Source organism: Dunckerocampus dactyliophorus, chromosome 7, assembly GCF_027744805.1.
Source record: "Dunckerocampus dactyliophorus isolate RoL2022-P2 chromosome 7, RoL_Ddac_1.1, whole genome shotgun sequence".
Taxonomy (NCBI): domain Eukaryota; kingdom Metazoa; phylum Chordata; class Actinopteri; order Syngnathiformes; family Syngnathidae; genus Dunckerocampus; species Dunckerocampus dactyliophorus.
Window position 1 is genome coordinate 10,004,726 of NC_072825.1, and position 14,121 is coordinate 10,018,846.

Here is a 14,121-nt window from a genome sequence, read left to right on the forward strand (position 1 = left end):
AGAGGGGTAAGATGTCTCCTGGCAGTTTTGTCTTCTGTTTAGTGAATTTACTTGTATTTGTATGTGTATTGAGTATTTAAGTGCGGTAAGATGAGGTGAACTGTGATTTTTATGCTCTTTTGCTGTGCTTTGGTCTGCAACAACATGGAAATAATCACTACAATGCAACTCATGTGAGACGTAAACATAATCATTATAAATAATTATGAAAACAAAGGCACATTACGAAAAGAAGTCAATAAGGAAATTCATTAAATATGAGGCTTATTACTGAGCCAGATGGACATAAGAGCACATACGGCATGAGATTATGCACCAAGCAAAAATGCACAGCAGCACACAGCTAACATTATTAAAGCTCACCTCTGTGCTTTTACACACCGTTAACATTTGTGAACAAGGATGAGGTGAAAGAAAGAATAGAAAATACACGTTTGTCTGTGCAGCGTCGGAGAAAGTCATACACGTAAGTCTCAGTCTGCATCACACATGGTGTGTTCAAGGACCGCCGAACAAAGTGGCCGCAACACCCGAAGACACATTATTTGTGTAATTTACTTATACGAGCAAAATTGGGGGCTTTCTAACATAGTCAGTGCATCCCATCAACAAATGACTCATACAGCTCAGAAAATGCACTAATTAATAAGACCCGCTCTCATTTAGCACACAATATAAATGATCTTGAAAAATCTTCAACATTAAACACTTTTAATGCACGTCATCATCAAACTTACTTATTTGTTCATCCAATGCACACAGAACAACTTAAAACTGTCACCTTTCTTCTGTACTGCACTACCAGCTGTGGCTCTTCACATGAGGCGTTCGAGCGCATTACATAAACTCAGTGTTCGGCGCTAATGTAGTCAAGCCATTTTTTATTTGTGTTCACGCACCCTCCAACGGCAATCTGTGTACCCCACTTCGGGAACCTATGGCCTAAAATGTTGTGTAACCTTATGGGTCTAGTGTTATTTTTTTTCCCTAAAGGCAAGAGTCAAAATTGGAGCTTTTCTGACCTTACCAAGTTGCACAAGTGACCTTGTCAATAATGATAATGTTTCCCCATAGTAAGATTCACAGCAACATACAGAATACTGTCCATACACACTCAATAGAATAGCTTTTTTTGTCTTATATAAGAGCTAGTTCAACATGTTATTGGATGAGCTCAATGCCATAAAATTAATGGGATCATTCCTTTCACCATTTATTAGGAATAACCACCACACTGCTCAATAGAAATAAACACTAAAACTATGAAATAAATATCATGAATTATTGGGATATGTAAAAAGATTTACAGTAAGTATGCATCATTTGAGGGTGGGCCAGCATGGGACAGAGGGTGGAGGAATAACTACTCTAAAGCATTGTAAAATTGCTATATAATAACCTGTCGGCTTTGTTCACTGTAGTTGTCTCAAAAACATTGCGTTCAGTACTACAAGCAAATTTTTCCAACTGACTTTATATCACCAGCCAAATTAGAAGCAAGCAGACAAAAAAAAACAAAAAACAAATGCAGTGACCAAATGCAGTGACTGACGCAACACGAGCCGTTTACAGCTTTGTCTTGTCAAATGCACCACGTACGTAAAAAAAAACAAGTTTACCAAGCAACTTTAGATACGAGCTGAGCTGAGGAAAACCTTAATAATCACGTCTGGAGCGGAGGCAGTGACCAACGTGACACGAGCCGTCTTCAAGTTTGTCTTGTCAAATGCACCGCGTACTCTTCTCTCTGGCTGTAGGTAGCCTGTCTAGGTAGAGGTGGTCGCTGTGTGTGACTGGCCAATCACAGAGCTTGAAGAGTAAATACATAGGTAGTTGCCCATTGAGGATTTTCCTTCATCACGATTACGGATAATGGCGAGCTGTACTCTTTCATGCTCGTACTCGGCAAAAAAACTTTATCTGTGATGGATACTCTTCTAAAATTAGTATCCGGCTCATCTCTAGTTATAAGGAAGCTTAACCTATTTGCTCTGTCATGTAATGGAAAAAGAAATCACACAAATCGGTTTTGTGTATTGCTTGTTTTGCAAATAGTCCTTAGTTTTGTGTGACTTGTTAAAAATGTTGCTTTGTTGCTGCCTGAGCTGATAACTTGTCAATTCATTGCTTTTGATTTATTAGTCTGTTTTTAATTGTCCACAATTACTTCCCTTGCCATCTCAGGATCTATTTGCCCTTGATGTGGAACCATACCGATACAGTGGTGTGAATATGACTGGATTTAGGATTCTCAACACTGAGAACAGCCAGGTGGCATCCATCATTGAGAAATGGTCCATGGAACGACTGCAGGCCCCCCCTAAACCTGACTCTGGCCTTTTGGATGGCTTCATGACAGTGAGTATTATCAACAATATTCAAATATGCTTACTTTTGAGTACAGCTATACTCTATGCTTTGATGCCATATGGTAAACATTTTACTGACTGTCATTAAGAAATTCATATGGATGCCATGTTGTGTGATAGCTACGTGAATTTGAAAAACAGCTTGCAGATTTAGTACTCAGATATTGCCCATGTAAGCCTGTGAAAGAGAAATAGACTTGGAGGGCTTACTTCTCATGCAGTCATCCACAGGGACGATGGTGGAAACCCTTTGTGCCCATGTTGTGAGTCCCAAATGTGAAAGAGTTTCTTGTCACTGAAACCTGTCTGATCAGAGCATGCTGCCTGCAATAAACCGTGCAGCCGTGGTTCTTTTATACCACACTCTTATCTGGGAATTCAGCCAAAAACATCAACCCACGGACCTGGAATAACATTAAGAAGAATGACTTTGAGTGGTTAAAAGGAGGGCAGAAGTGAAAAAGTCCTTTTTAATCCCAGAAGGACTACTGGGGTGTTTATTTTTTTACTTGATGTAGGTTTGCAGTTGGGGAGGACTGGAAGTGGTAGCAGTGGGATATCCTGAATTCCTTTAGGCCACACACGTACCTTGACATGCATACCTATACATGGATCTTCTTACCCGTTACATAATATGTTGGCCATAAGTCAACATTGTTAGCCACCTGGTATGTTCCCTGTGAATATCATTGTCACTTCTTGCTGTTGGCTGATTCGACCATAAGCTCACAAAAGCACCTTTTCCACCAAAAGTTCAGGAACTTTTAGTTCCAGGTAACTTTTGCTTCTGGAACTGAAAGGTTCCTGTGGCCCTGTGTGGTTTCCACCACATTTTCAAGTTCAGGGTAGTTTATTCAAATCAGGCATCACGGGGAGTTGTATATTTACACACTGACGCAATGTAAAACACTCAATATTGGGAACTTTTTTTTGTTACAGTAAATAAAATATAAAACAAAAAGACACAAAACAAGAAAAAGAAAGTTCTGAGTTTTACAAAAAGTCAGTGAAGGTTTAGGGTTGTGTCTTTTGTTGGCAAGTGTGTATATCCACAGTGTCCAACACAGTCAGAAAGGCAATTTTGGACAGCTCTGCACGCTCTGTTTTTTTAAACACAGAGTTCCATTGATGTCAATGCAACCCGGACTTCCTTATATGGGCATGCTCAGGCAAACGCTGTAGGCCTGCCCTCCCCTCGCTCTGCTCTGTTTAGCATTTTAGCATTTATGGCGCCCAGGAAATGTTTGTTCGGGTGTGCCTAGGCAAGCATCGGGCAGAAGTGGTTGGAGCTGCTGATTCCCGGCCAGCAAGAGAAAAACATGCTCATCTGTCAACGTAATTTTACACGGGACTGTTTTGTTAACATGGGCCAATACGAAGCTGGACTGTTGCTGAAGTTGCTGTTGCTGAAGTCCGACGCCTTACCAACGTTACTTGGTCGTGTTGAAGAGTCAGAAGAGCAAGCTGTAACAATTTATCAGTGTCCTACTGTGTTTATTTTGTGTAAGTAATCGGACAAAAGCGGTTGTCTTTGTAGCATTATAGAGTGTGCATACAGCGAGCGGAGGGTGTGTGACCAATCACAGTGGAATGGACTCGGCGGGAGACGTACCTGGAGGAGGGTTGGGGGTGGAGTAAATTACACAGACCATTTGAGAGGGAGGCAGGAAACACTGCAGGAAAAGGTGCAGAGTATGGAAGATCTAGAAAGCGGGTTATCGTGTGTTGCTGCTCTATAGGAGTCCAGATATGTGACCTAATCAATACTGTTTACTTGTAATGGTAACTGTGTAATAACTGTATTTTAACACGCCACAAAAAGCTCAGTGAACTTATTGGCTTTCAAAGGAAGGCCCACAAAGTTAAAGCTTTGGCTCACCACATAAAGACGTAGAGCACAAGGGCATATAAAATACATTATGCTACAGCTGTTATGTTTTGATAGTTATGTTCAACAATTTTGTGCTCTAACTGTCAACTGGAGCCGAGGGTTATTTTTGGATCAGTGACAGGAGAAGATGGATTTGTGTGAGGACTCTGCTGTGACCCTGCTCATCAGTGAATTAATGGTGTATGAGTTTGAAGGTGTGGATTGATTAATTAGACAAATGGCAATCAGTCAGCAGCTAATGCATATTGACATGGAGAAAGGTTCTCTGCAAGTTTGATTAATGGCTGCATTTGTGTGCTGTATTTACAGTTTGGGGTACTTAAGTAGTGAGCTGCTAATTTAACCTATGGACTCCATAAAGTGAGGAGTATACCTGAGTTCATCTGATTTTGTCCTTACATTAAATTGTTGTTAAATTAATGTGATATGACTTTAATCTGTAGAACAATACTATCAAGGCTCTCGAGTTCATCAAACTAATGATTTATCAGAAAAATGATTGGAAGTTCTGTGATTATGACTAAATTGGACAGCAATATTTATCTAACACGTCTCTTTGCTACATGTGTCAATGATGCAGAATGATAACACAACGGCTATCGGAAAACCATGGATTGTTTTACAGTAGCTGTAGCTCGCGGAATCTGCACTGCAGAATGATATTGTTTCAATGATGGGGGATGGATAGCAGAACTAGCCATTGCTAAGTTATTGCTATCCAAATATTCTCTCAAGGAATTTTAGAAAAAAACACTTTATATTCATAATCAGATACGAACTGCTCAATGAACTTGAATATGTTCAGAAAGTACATGATCTACTATGAACACTGTTGCTGCTCACACGTCTAACTTAGTTTATTTAGTTAGCAATTCATCTCATAAAACTTTATATCGTGTTCATCCCGGGAAGTAAGAGACAACAGGAGTGTGATGAAATATTCTGCAGCAGTTTAATTAAATAATAATAATGATAACAATAATAAAACTACATTTGCTCGACAGTATCTCAAGAAAAGACTAATGTGAGAAGTTGCCTGCGATGCCATCTCTTAATCCTAAATGCATCCTTACCTGACACCACAATTTATTAGTTACCTTTTTAGTCCAAATTTAAAGCAACTGAATTGTAGACTTACCGACTGACTGAAAATAAATAAATAGATAATAAATAGTTGGATGCGATTACAGGCCGGCCACGGGGGTTTACATTATTTCACTTTCAGCTTATAATATACAGATGGTCCTAGGGTTACAAACAAGTTTTAATCCTACAATGTGTTCTAAGTCAAATTTTGTGTAAGTGAGAACTCATATCTAAACTAAACTAGAGAGGCACTCGGAGAGCGCAGACCTCTGTTAAGCACCATAGTTCCCCCCATATTGTGATTTACACCAAAATAATAATCTTACATTTTTACAAGTCTTTGATATTTCGTAGAACCTGTTGGAAACTTGTCCTGTATATTTTTTTTCCAAGTGCTCTGACCATTTTTTTGTGGAGTTCTATGCACAAATGCCAAAAATAATCCTAACTGGCAATGTTAAAGAATCATTTTTTTTTTTAAATCCTGAATCCAGACAGTGATCTGGATCACCCCCAAAATTTAATCAGTTCTTCCATATCCATTTCCGACAATTCCTGAAAATGTCATCCAAATCCATTCGGAACTGTTCAAGTTATTTTGAACACAAACAAACAAACAAACAAACAGATAAACGCCAGCAAAAACATAACCTCCACTGCGCTTAGCGGAGGCAATTAACACTAAAGTCCCTTACAAAAACACACGAAGGACAGGCAATGCAGCAATAAAACAGCTAAAAATACAAGAACTAAATGAACAGGTAGTCAAAAAAAAAGTGAAAACAAAATAACATTACCCTGTTTAGTTATTTCTTTCTCTTTCATAGGAGCACATCCTTTAACATGCTCAAGGATACTGTAGCAACCTGGCAGGTATGTGTCATGTTAAAGGGTTTTGTGATTTCCGACACTGTGAATGTGACATGAGTCCTGACTGCGTGTGTGGGTGCAGGCAGGACGGCTGCGTGCAGAGAGAACAGTTAAGTTTGCTGATGTCTTGGCGGGGTTCGGCCGACAGTGGCCCCTTTTGCTTTTGAAATAATGAGATTGTTAATCTTCGTCATTATTACAACATCCTGGTAGATGTTACAATACGATTTGAATTCTTAATGATGGTCGCGACAGTCGAGCGATTGAGCCAAGTACGGCCAATATTGTGCACATTATTAGCCAATTGCCTGTGAGTCTTCTTCATCAAACTTATTATTTAAAAATACAGTATGTCAATGCATGACTAATCAGGTAAACTAATTCTGTACCTTATTACGGTATGCTGCCTTCAATTAATCTTAGGGACGTAGAATCCCTGAGTTGCAGCTTAACATGCATAACAGTGGTGACCTTACAATCTCAGTGCTCTCATTACCATAATGTCTCTCCTTGTTAATTGCTTTCACTGTTGTATGAATCAGTTTGTTGGCCGCAAAACTGAAGCAGGTTTAAGGAAACACCTTGGCATGAGTGAAATTTCTGCAGGTGCCTCTCTCTCATACTCGGAAAGAAACATCACATACAGTATACTTCTTCCCTCGTCCAAGCATATGGACTGACCTTTCAAACATCAAGGTCATCTTGTTTGTTGCAGCTCCCAAACACACTTGGTATTCAGAGCAACAGCATTGCTCCTCTGTACTTTCTATCCCCATATTACCATAAAGGTGCTATACTTGTGTGTACAGTTAAATGGGCTGTTTCCTTTTTTGGCAGATCATTTAAAGTCTGATCCTAACAGAGTTATGAGAAAATTCAAACATTTTGCACAATTCATATAATCTGAGAATCAGGCACCCAGACATGGTAAGCATGTTGAATGGTGAGAAGAACCCTAGAAGAAATATGTTTTCAAAAAGCAAAAACCTCTGTTGAAGGCTTGCAGCTAATACGATATATTGCATTTTAGATAGATAGATGGATGGATGGATGGATGGATGGATGGATGGATAGATGGATAGATGGATAGATAGATGAAGAGGGGTCATGAAGAGGTTTTCTGCAATACCACAGGGCTGCTGGAGAAACCGATGTATGTATTTCCTTCGCAAGCCTGCCTGCTCTAGTTTCAACCTGTCAGTCATCCTTTCTCACTGGAGACCTCCATGAGTGGCAGAAACGACTGGGAAACATTGTCTGCACTGGTTTAAGGGGTGAATAAGTCAGAGCTAGTACATGCTGATTGGGGAAGGGGGTGCTGTTTGGTGCTGACCCTTGGCCGAGTTCAGGTGTGAAGCAACAGGGGATGTTGAAACTGTCAGAACATATAGAATACAGACACGCAGCAAAGAGCAGTTGGGTGCGTCGCTGCCACACACACAGATCATTCTCCAAATTCACTGAAGGCAGTTTTCCTTTTCTGTCTTTTAAATGAGGGTTTTTTTCTGCTGTCTTTATTATATCTGTGTTCATGTTTTCAGTAATGTCTGTGCTTCTTCATCTCTGACTCATATATAGCAAATGTGTCTGGCTTTGCTGCTGTGTATATGCTAACAATTTGGTTCAACAACTGGACTGTGACATGCTGGTGGGACAATACTCCAGCAGCTGGCAGTGCAAAGCTGGTAAATACATCAAGCAGCGATTCTAGTATTGTCTTGAGACAGCCACTGGATATTTACATTGGCACGTATTTGACAAAGCTACAGAATTTCATATGTACAGGTGGTAATACACAGCTATCTAAAGAAACCAAATACTAAAACACCTCTCAATTTGATGCAACGCAATCCATGCATACCATATAAATGTGCAGGTTTATAGGGTTATGAACTGTTTAGGCAACATCATATTGGACGTTTAGTGGAAGTGTACGCTTCCATCCTATGTCAGTGTCATTGCCATGCCATTGCTTATCCATCCATGAGCTAAGCTTTAATCTTCTTGCAAATTCCCCCCCCCCCCCGATTTCTGCACAGTATTCTACATTTATTTTGTTGGGCCTTTAACTATTAAGTATTCAGTCTATCAGTGAACAAGTGATTTTTTAAATCCTCCCACAGAGAGCAATTAGGTCTTTTATGAAGATGCTTCGTGCATGGAATATTGCTGTGCTTTTATACCTCATTGTGCTGTATAAACTGATAACCAGGCTGTGGAGGTTATGTAAACAGCACAAACAGTTGTAATTTTCACCAATTAAATATGTGCTTGTACATACTAACATAACACTACACACAATGCAATGCGTGTCTTTATATATACATATGGCATTCATAGAGTTTATCCATCCATCCATTTTTATCTTTAAGGTCGCGTGGGCATGCTGGAGCCTATCACAGCTGACATCGGGCGACACCCTGGACTGGTCGCCAGCCAGACGCAGGGCACATATAGACAAACAACCATTCACACTCACATTCATACCTATGGACAATTTAGAATCACCAATTCACCTAACATGCATGTTTTTGGATGTGGGAGGAAACCGGAGTACCCGGAGAAAACCCACGCACGCACGGGTAGAACATGCAAACTCTACACAGAAATGCCCAAGGGAGAATCGAACCCAGGTCTTCCTGATGTCCAGACTGTTACTGTGTTGACCAACATGCTAACCACTAGACCACCGTGCGGTTTACACACAACAAAAACAAACACAAAACTTATGTTTTTGCTCTCATCCGTCATGAACTGAACTCCAAGAACTACTGTATAAAGTTTTTATATGAACACAAAAGGCCTATTTTTCTCAAATATTGTTCACAAAACTGACTGCTAGTGAGTACTTCTCCCTTTCTCCATATACCTGACAGGTGTGGCATGTCAAGATGCTGATTAGAAAACATGATTATTGCACTGGTGTGCCTTAGACTGGTCACAATAAAAGGCCAGTAAAAAGGGAGGGGTGGGGGATGCCAGAAAACTAGTCAGTACTTGTGTGACCACTATTTGCCTCAACACATCGCAACACAACACATCTCCTTTGCATAGAGTTGATCAGGTTGGTCCATCCCTGCTGGATATTAGCAGAAAACGGCGATCCAGAAAATCCCAAACATGCTCAATGGGTGACATGTCCGGTGGGTATACTGCCCATGCAATAACTGTGGTGTTTTCAGCTTCCAGGAATTGTGTACAGAGCCTTGCAACATGGGGCTCTGCATTGTCATGCTGCAACATGTGGTGAGGGTTGTGGATGAAGGGCAAGAGGACGAATGAAGAAGAGAACACCTCTCCAAAATGACAAACATTTTTCCACTCTAGTTGGTTACGACGACGTGTTGTGGTCAGGTCAAGACCCCAGTGAGGACGCTGAGCATGTAGATGAGCTTCCCTGAAACGGTTTCTGAAAATTTGTGCAGAAATACTTTGGTTATACAAACCGATTGTTGCAGCAGCTGTCAGGATGACTAGTCTCAGACGATCTTGGAGGTGAAGATGCTGGATGTGGGGGCCCTGGGCTGGCGTGGTTACATGTGGTCTGCGGTTGTGGGCCCGGTTGGACATACTGCCGTATTTTCTGAAACGCCTTTGGAGACGGCTTATGGTAGAAAATCGAACATTCAGTTCATAAGCAACAACTCTGGTGGACATTCCTTCAGTCAGCATGCCTATTGCACGCTCCCTCAACACTTGTGACATCTGTAGCATTGTACTGTTTAATAAAACTTCACATTTTGAGGTGGCCTTTTATTGTGGCCAGCCTAAGGCATATAGAAGCAGTATAATTTGGCATCTTCCTCCCGCTGCCGCTGTGCTTAGAAAGCACCACTAATTGCAGAGAGGCTGCAGGTGTGCCTCATTGCTCTGCCAAGCACCAGAAGTAATGACATCTGGAAAGGAAAAACAAAAGGCGAGTGAGGAGAACCAATACAAAATAAAAACACAACATAGCACACTCAAAAGTAAGGCATACATGGAAATATATAACATAAAAAGCATGCAGTTTTACAGTTGTTTGTTTTGATACTGTAATAGGGCCCTATGAAATCTATTTTTTCACCAAATTCAGTTTCTTTTTTCCAAATGTAGTTTTTTCCATTTTAATTCAGTTTTTTTTTACCTTTTAGACTTATTTTACCAGCATAGAGTGTGTACTTTTGTGACAGTAAATATAATTCCATCCCATTATGTCATATATATTTCCGCAAGATTCCATGTTTAACAGCAGATTCCGTTTTTATCGGCCAATTTCACAATTCCGTTTATGCGTAAATCATAGGGCCCACGTTTAATACTACTGTACATCGTAAATATATATGACCATGTCGATTTTACTAGTCTTTGCAATTGGCAGCGGCACTTTCAACATTTGCAGTTGTACAAAGGAGTGCTCGGAAGGCTTTATAAGGGGATTATTTTCTCTGCTCATTATCTGCTTGCTGGGAAAAACTCATCAGATTCACTTGAGTGTTAAGACTATTAGTTCTACTGACACTGTGTCTAATTCACGGGACAGTGGATTCTGCTACTAAAGCAATACAGCAAAGCTCGCAGTCATGTCTGCAGTCCTTTCAAAGCTGGCCATTAGTGTGCTTGACAGACCAGCAGTCTTTTAATTAGCAAACCTCTGGTTAAATAATTAACTACTTTATGTTGCTTTGAGGCAGATTAGATACCATGATAATGCTCTGGGTGTTACTTTCTTTTTATTAGGTGGTTTCTTATCCCTCCTTTGAGTCTTGCATACTACATTTTACAAGTGAACCTCAGCACACCTTTATTGGACCATAACAGATGGTAACAATCAATATTATTAGTATTTTACATTATGAAATGAAAGTGATGGACAGCATGATGGAAATAGTGTCTCACAGCAAGTATACCGCTGGTTCAGTTCCGCCACTTCAGTTCCACTCCTAACTGACTTTGTTATTGAATTTGTGCTTCTTCACATTTAAGGGGTTTGAGTCTTCCGTTGACATTGTCATAGAAGGGAGTATTATGTCAGGATCATGGAGGCTGGGGATTCCAAGATGAGTGTAGTTGCTGGTCAGAGGATGGCAAACGGGTCATGATATTCACGAGAACCAATAACTTGATAGGTTGATGAATAGATGGGATCATCATTTTTGTTTGCTCAGGCCTACATTTTAATATCCCATATTTGTGCAAATCGTGGCCTCCACTGTTTCAATTAGTCACAGGCTGCATCTACCACAAACAAATAAATACATCTCCCTAAATAGAAGCCCTTTAGGGAACAGATATACGTATATAAGGTGGTGCCACGATGTGGCTGTAATTACCTTTATTTAGACAAGCTTCCTCAAGGGGGGACAGCTTGATTTGTATGCTAAACCCTGCTTTTGCTAGTGTTACTACCACCGACCTGATGATGGTAGATCAGCATAACAGAGGGCTGCAGAATTTGCAACTGCCCAGTAAATTCAACAAAGAAATAATTGAATTTACCTTTAGAAACAGTTGTCCGTACCGTTTAGGTAGGTGTGTTTGTCAAATGGCACAGTGAAGCAGTGTAACAATTAATTCTGCCTCTGAGTGCATTACATAATGTGAAGAACCGAGAATAAAAAGACACGTGAGCAGAAACTGGTAAGTGAGGCAGTTACACATTCCATTAGCACTGGGACATGGAAGTAACAAATGTCTTTCAGTCAATATCAATGGACATTAGCATGACGAGCTGCACAGAACAGAACAGGCTTAGTACAAAATAGATGTCTCCCTCAAATATTCACCTTGCCTGGCCACTATCTGGGAGAATACAGTAGCTATACTTGAAGGAGACTTGAATAAGACTTTAAATGTGTTTAGTTTTACTCAAATGAAAAATAATATGTGTCACATCAACTGCAACCATAGCTGGAAATGTGCAACCTTGACTTAAATTACAGTGAAACCTAGATTAGCATATTTTTTGGTTTACATAAAAAATGTATCCAAAAATACTGCGGTGTGTGTACATTTTTTGGTTAGCATACAATATGGCGCGGGTCTTGTGACGTTATTAATAAGCTGCGTGAGTCGAACTGCATTCGTAATGTTTTTATTACCACAAAACGTCCCTGTTAGCATTGGAACCAGATATCATTGTCCCCGAGCTCCGTCACCAGTCTACGACATCATCAGTGGTTGAGTCTGTAGTTCTTTGCAAGATAACACGGTTACGCCACAAGTTTCTCCTTTTCTTATTGCTCACGGCTGTAAAATGATCCACAATGGTGTCAAAGAAAGTTGCAAGTGCCAGCATTTTGATAAAGAAGGCGAGAAACGTAACTGAATTCAAGATATAACTTGGTGGTTTCCATGTGGATCTTGCTGCCTTGCCTTGTCTTGTCTCTCTGGCCCGGCATTGTCATTTATAGTGAGCCTCCAATGTAGAAATCATAGTTGGAGCTACACAAGATTGCTGGTGGATGTGTAAACCTTGTCACTCATAATGATGTGTTATGACTCTCACTGCAATGAAAGGTTCAGTGTGGCCCGAAGCTGTTTTCGTCCCAGTTGAGAAGATAATAGGTGAACTTGTATGAGTCTTACTTGTGTGAGGAAGAATAGTAGCTATTGGCTGTCGTAGATGTTGCTAGAAGTCACTAGATTGTCATTGGATAATTTGCATATGATTTGCATATGATGTTGTAACAGATGCTGTAGGAAAAAAGCATAACCTCATACGAGAGACAAAAAAAGACACACTGACATGTAAGTGACCGAGTCCGAAGGAGGCTCGAGTGTAATGAGTAGTAATTTAATGAAGATTAAGAAACGTTTACGTTTTAGATCCCTGTTTTACAGGGCGAGATCCACCCGGCCGCATCACTCGTGCGGGATTCATGGATGAGTAGAGGTCCACTATGCTCTCAGTGTGCCGCAGGAGCTGAATGTGCACTGACTGACTGCATTTCTCAAAATTTATGATTTTGATGTCTATCATTGGCTGATAGCATCGAGTGACGCTTGTATCTTTCATCTTCATCCTTGTGTCACTGTGAAATGCATAACTACTGTTTTTAAGTTACGATGGCTCATCGTTTTGTCGGAGATGCCCAAAATCTTACATCATTGATTGTACAAAATCTTGTTGAACGGGCTTCATTCAAATAAACAGATAACTACGGCCGTCCGCTTAATTGAACACATTGAAAGAAAAAGAAGCGATACAGTCACTTACAATGATTACCAAGCTACTCGGTCAGTTTAAAAGCTAATCCTTTTCTCATCAACTCTGGAGTCTTTGGTTGTGTTACTCTTTTTTACCAGACGCCCAGGCCAATTTGCGGATTAAAATTTGTTTCTACTTTTTTTGGAATAAAAAAAATACCAAATATGCAAATATTTGTAGTTATTTTAACCTTTAAATGCCCATTTTATTCACTGATGTCACTGTTTTTGCTTTGAAAAATACACATACAATGAGTTATTTTCCATATAATAAATATTAGGGGCCGGGGCTCTATGTCAAAGATCAGACGTAAAATTTGCGATAAAAATGATTTAGATGCTGTGTTTTTTTTTTTTTTTTTGCAGGGTCAGATTCCAAATTTACGACCCACTGAGGTCACTTAAACATCATACATAAGATTATTACTAATTATTATTACTAGAATATCAATCTGTTATATTTTTATACTTTTTTGTCCTCTCAGGACCTCAATGGGTCGTAAATTAAAGGAACCACAGAGGGTTAGGACATTAAAGAATCCTGTAAATGGATGAGTTCATCTTTGCAGCATAGTGGTGATGGGGAAGTAGGCGGAAGGAGCAGCAGCACATGATGACTGAGATGATAACGCTCTTTGGTCATTTTAAGTAATGGAAACATCCTGCTGAGAGACACTTTTAGTGTTGAGCTCCAGGAGGAAATGGGGGCGCAACCAG

The 14,121-nt window shown here is 40.1% G+C and overlaps 1 protein-coding gene across 5 annotated transcripts in view; it reads left to right on the forward strand.

The window, feature by feature from the left end:
• grik2 (glutamate receptor, ionotropic, kainate 2) overlaps positions 1-14,121 on the forward strand; it is a 177,417-nt gene that overhangs the window by 69,550 nt on the left and 93,746 nt on the right. For all 5 annotated transcript variants that reach the window (XM_054783107.1, XM_054783109.1, XM_054783108.1 and 2 more), the window contains exon 7: positions 2,185-2,358. In XM_054783107.1, the coding sequence (XP_054639082.1) occupies positions 2,185-2,358 (174 nt within the window). The remainder of the gene's footprint in view (positions 1-2,184; positions 2,359-14,121) is intronic.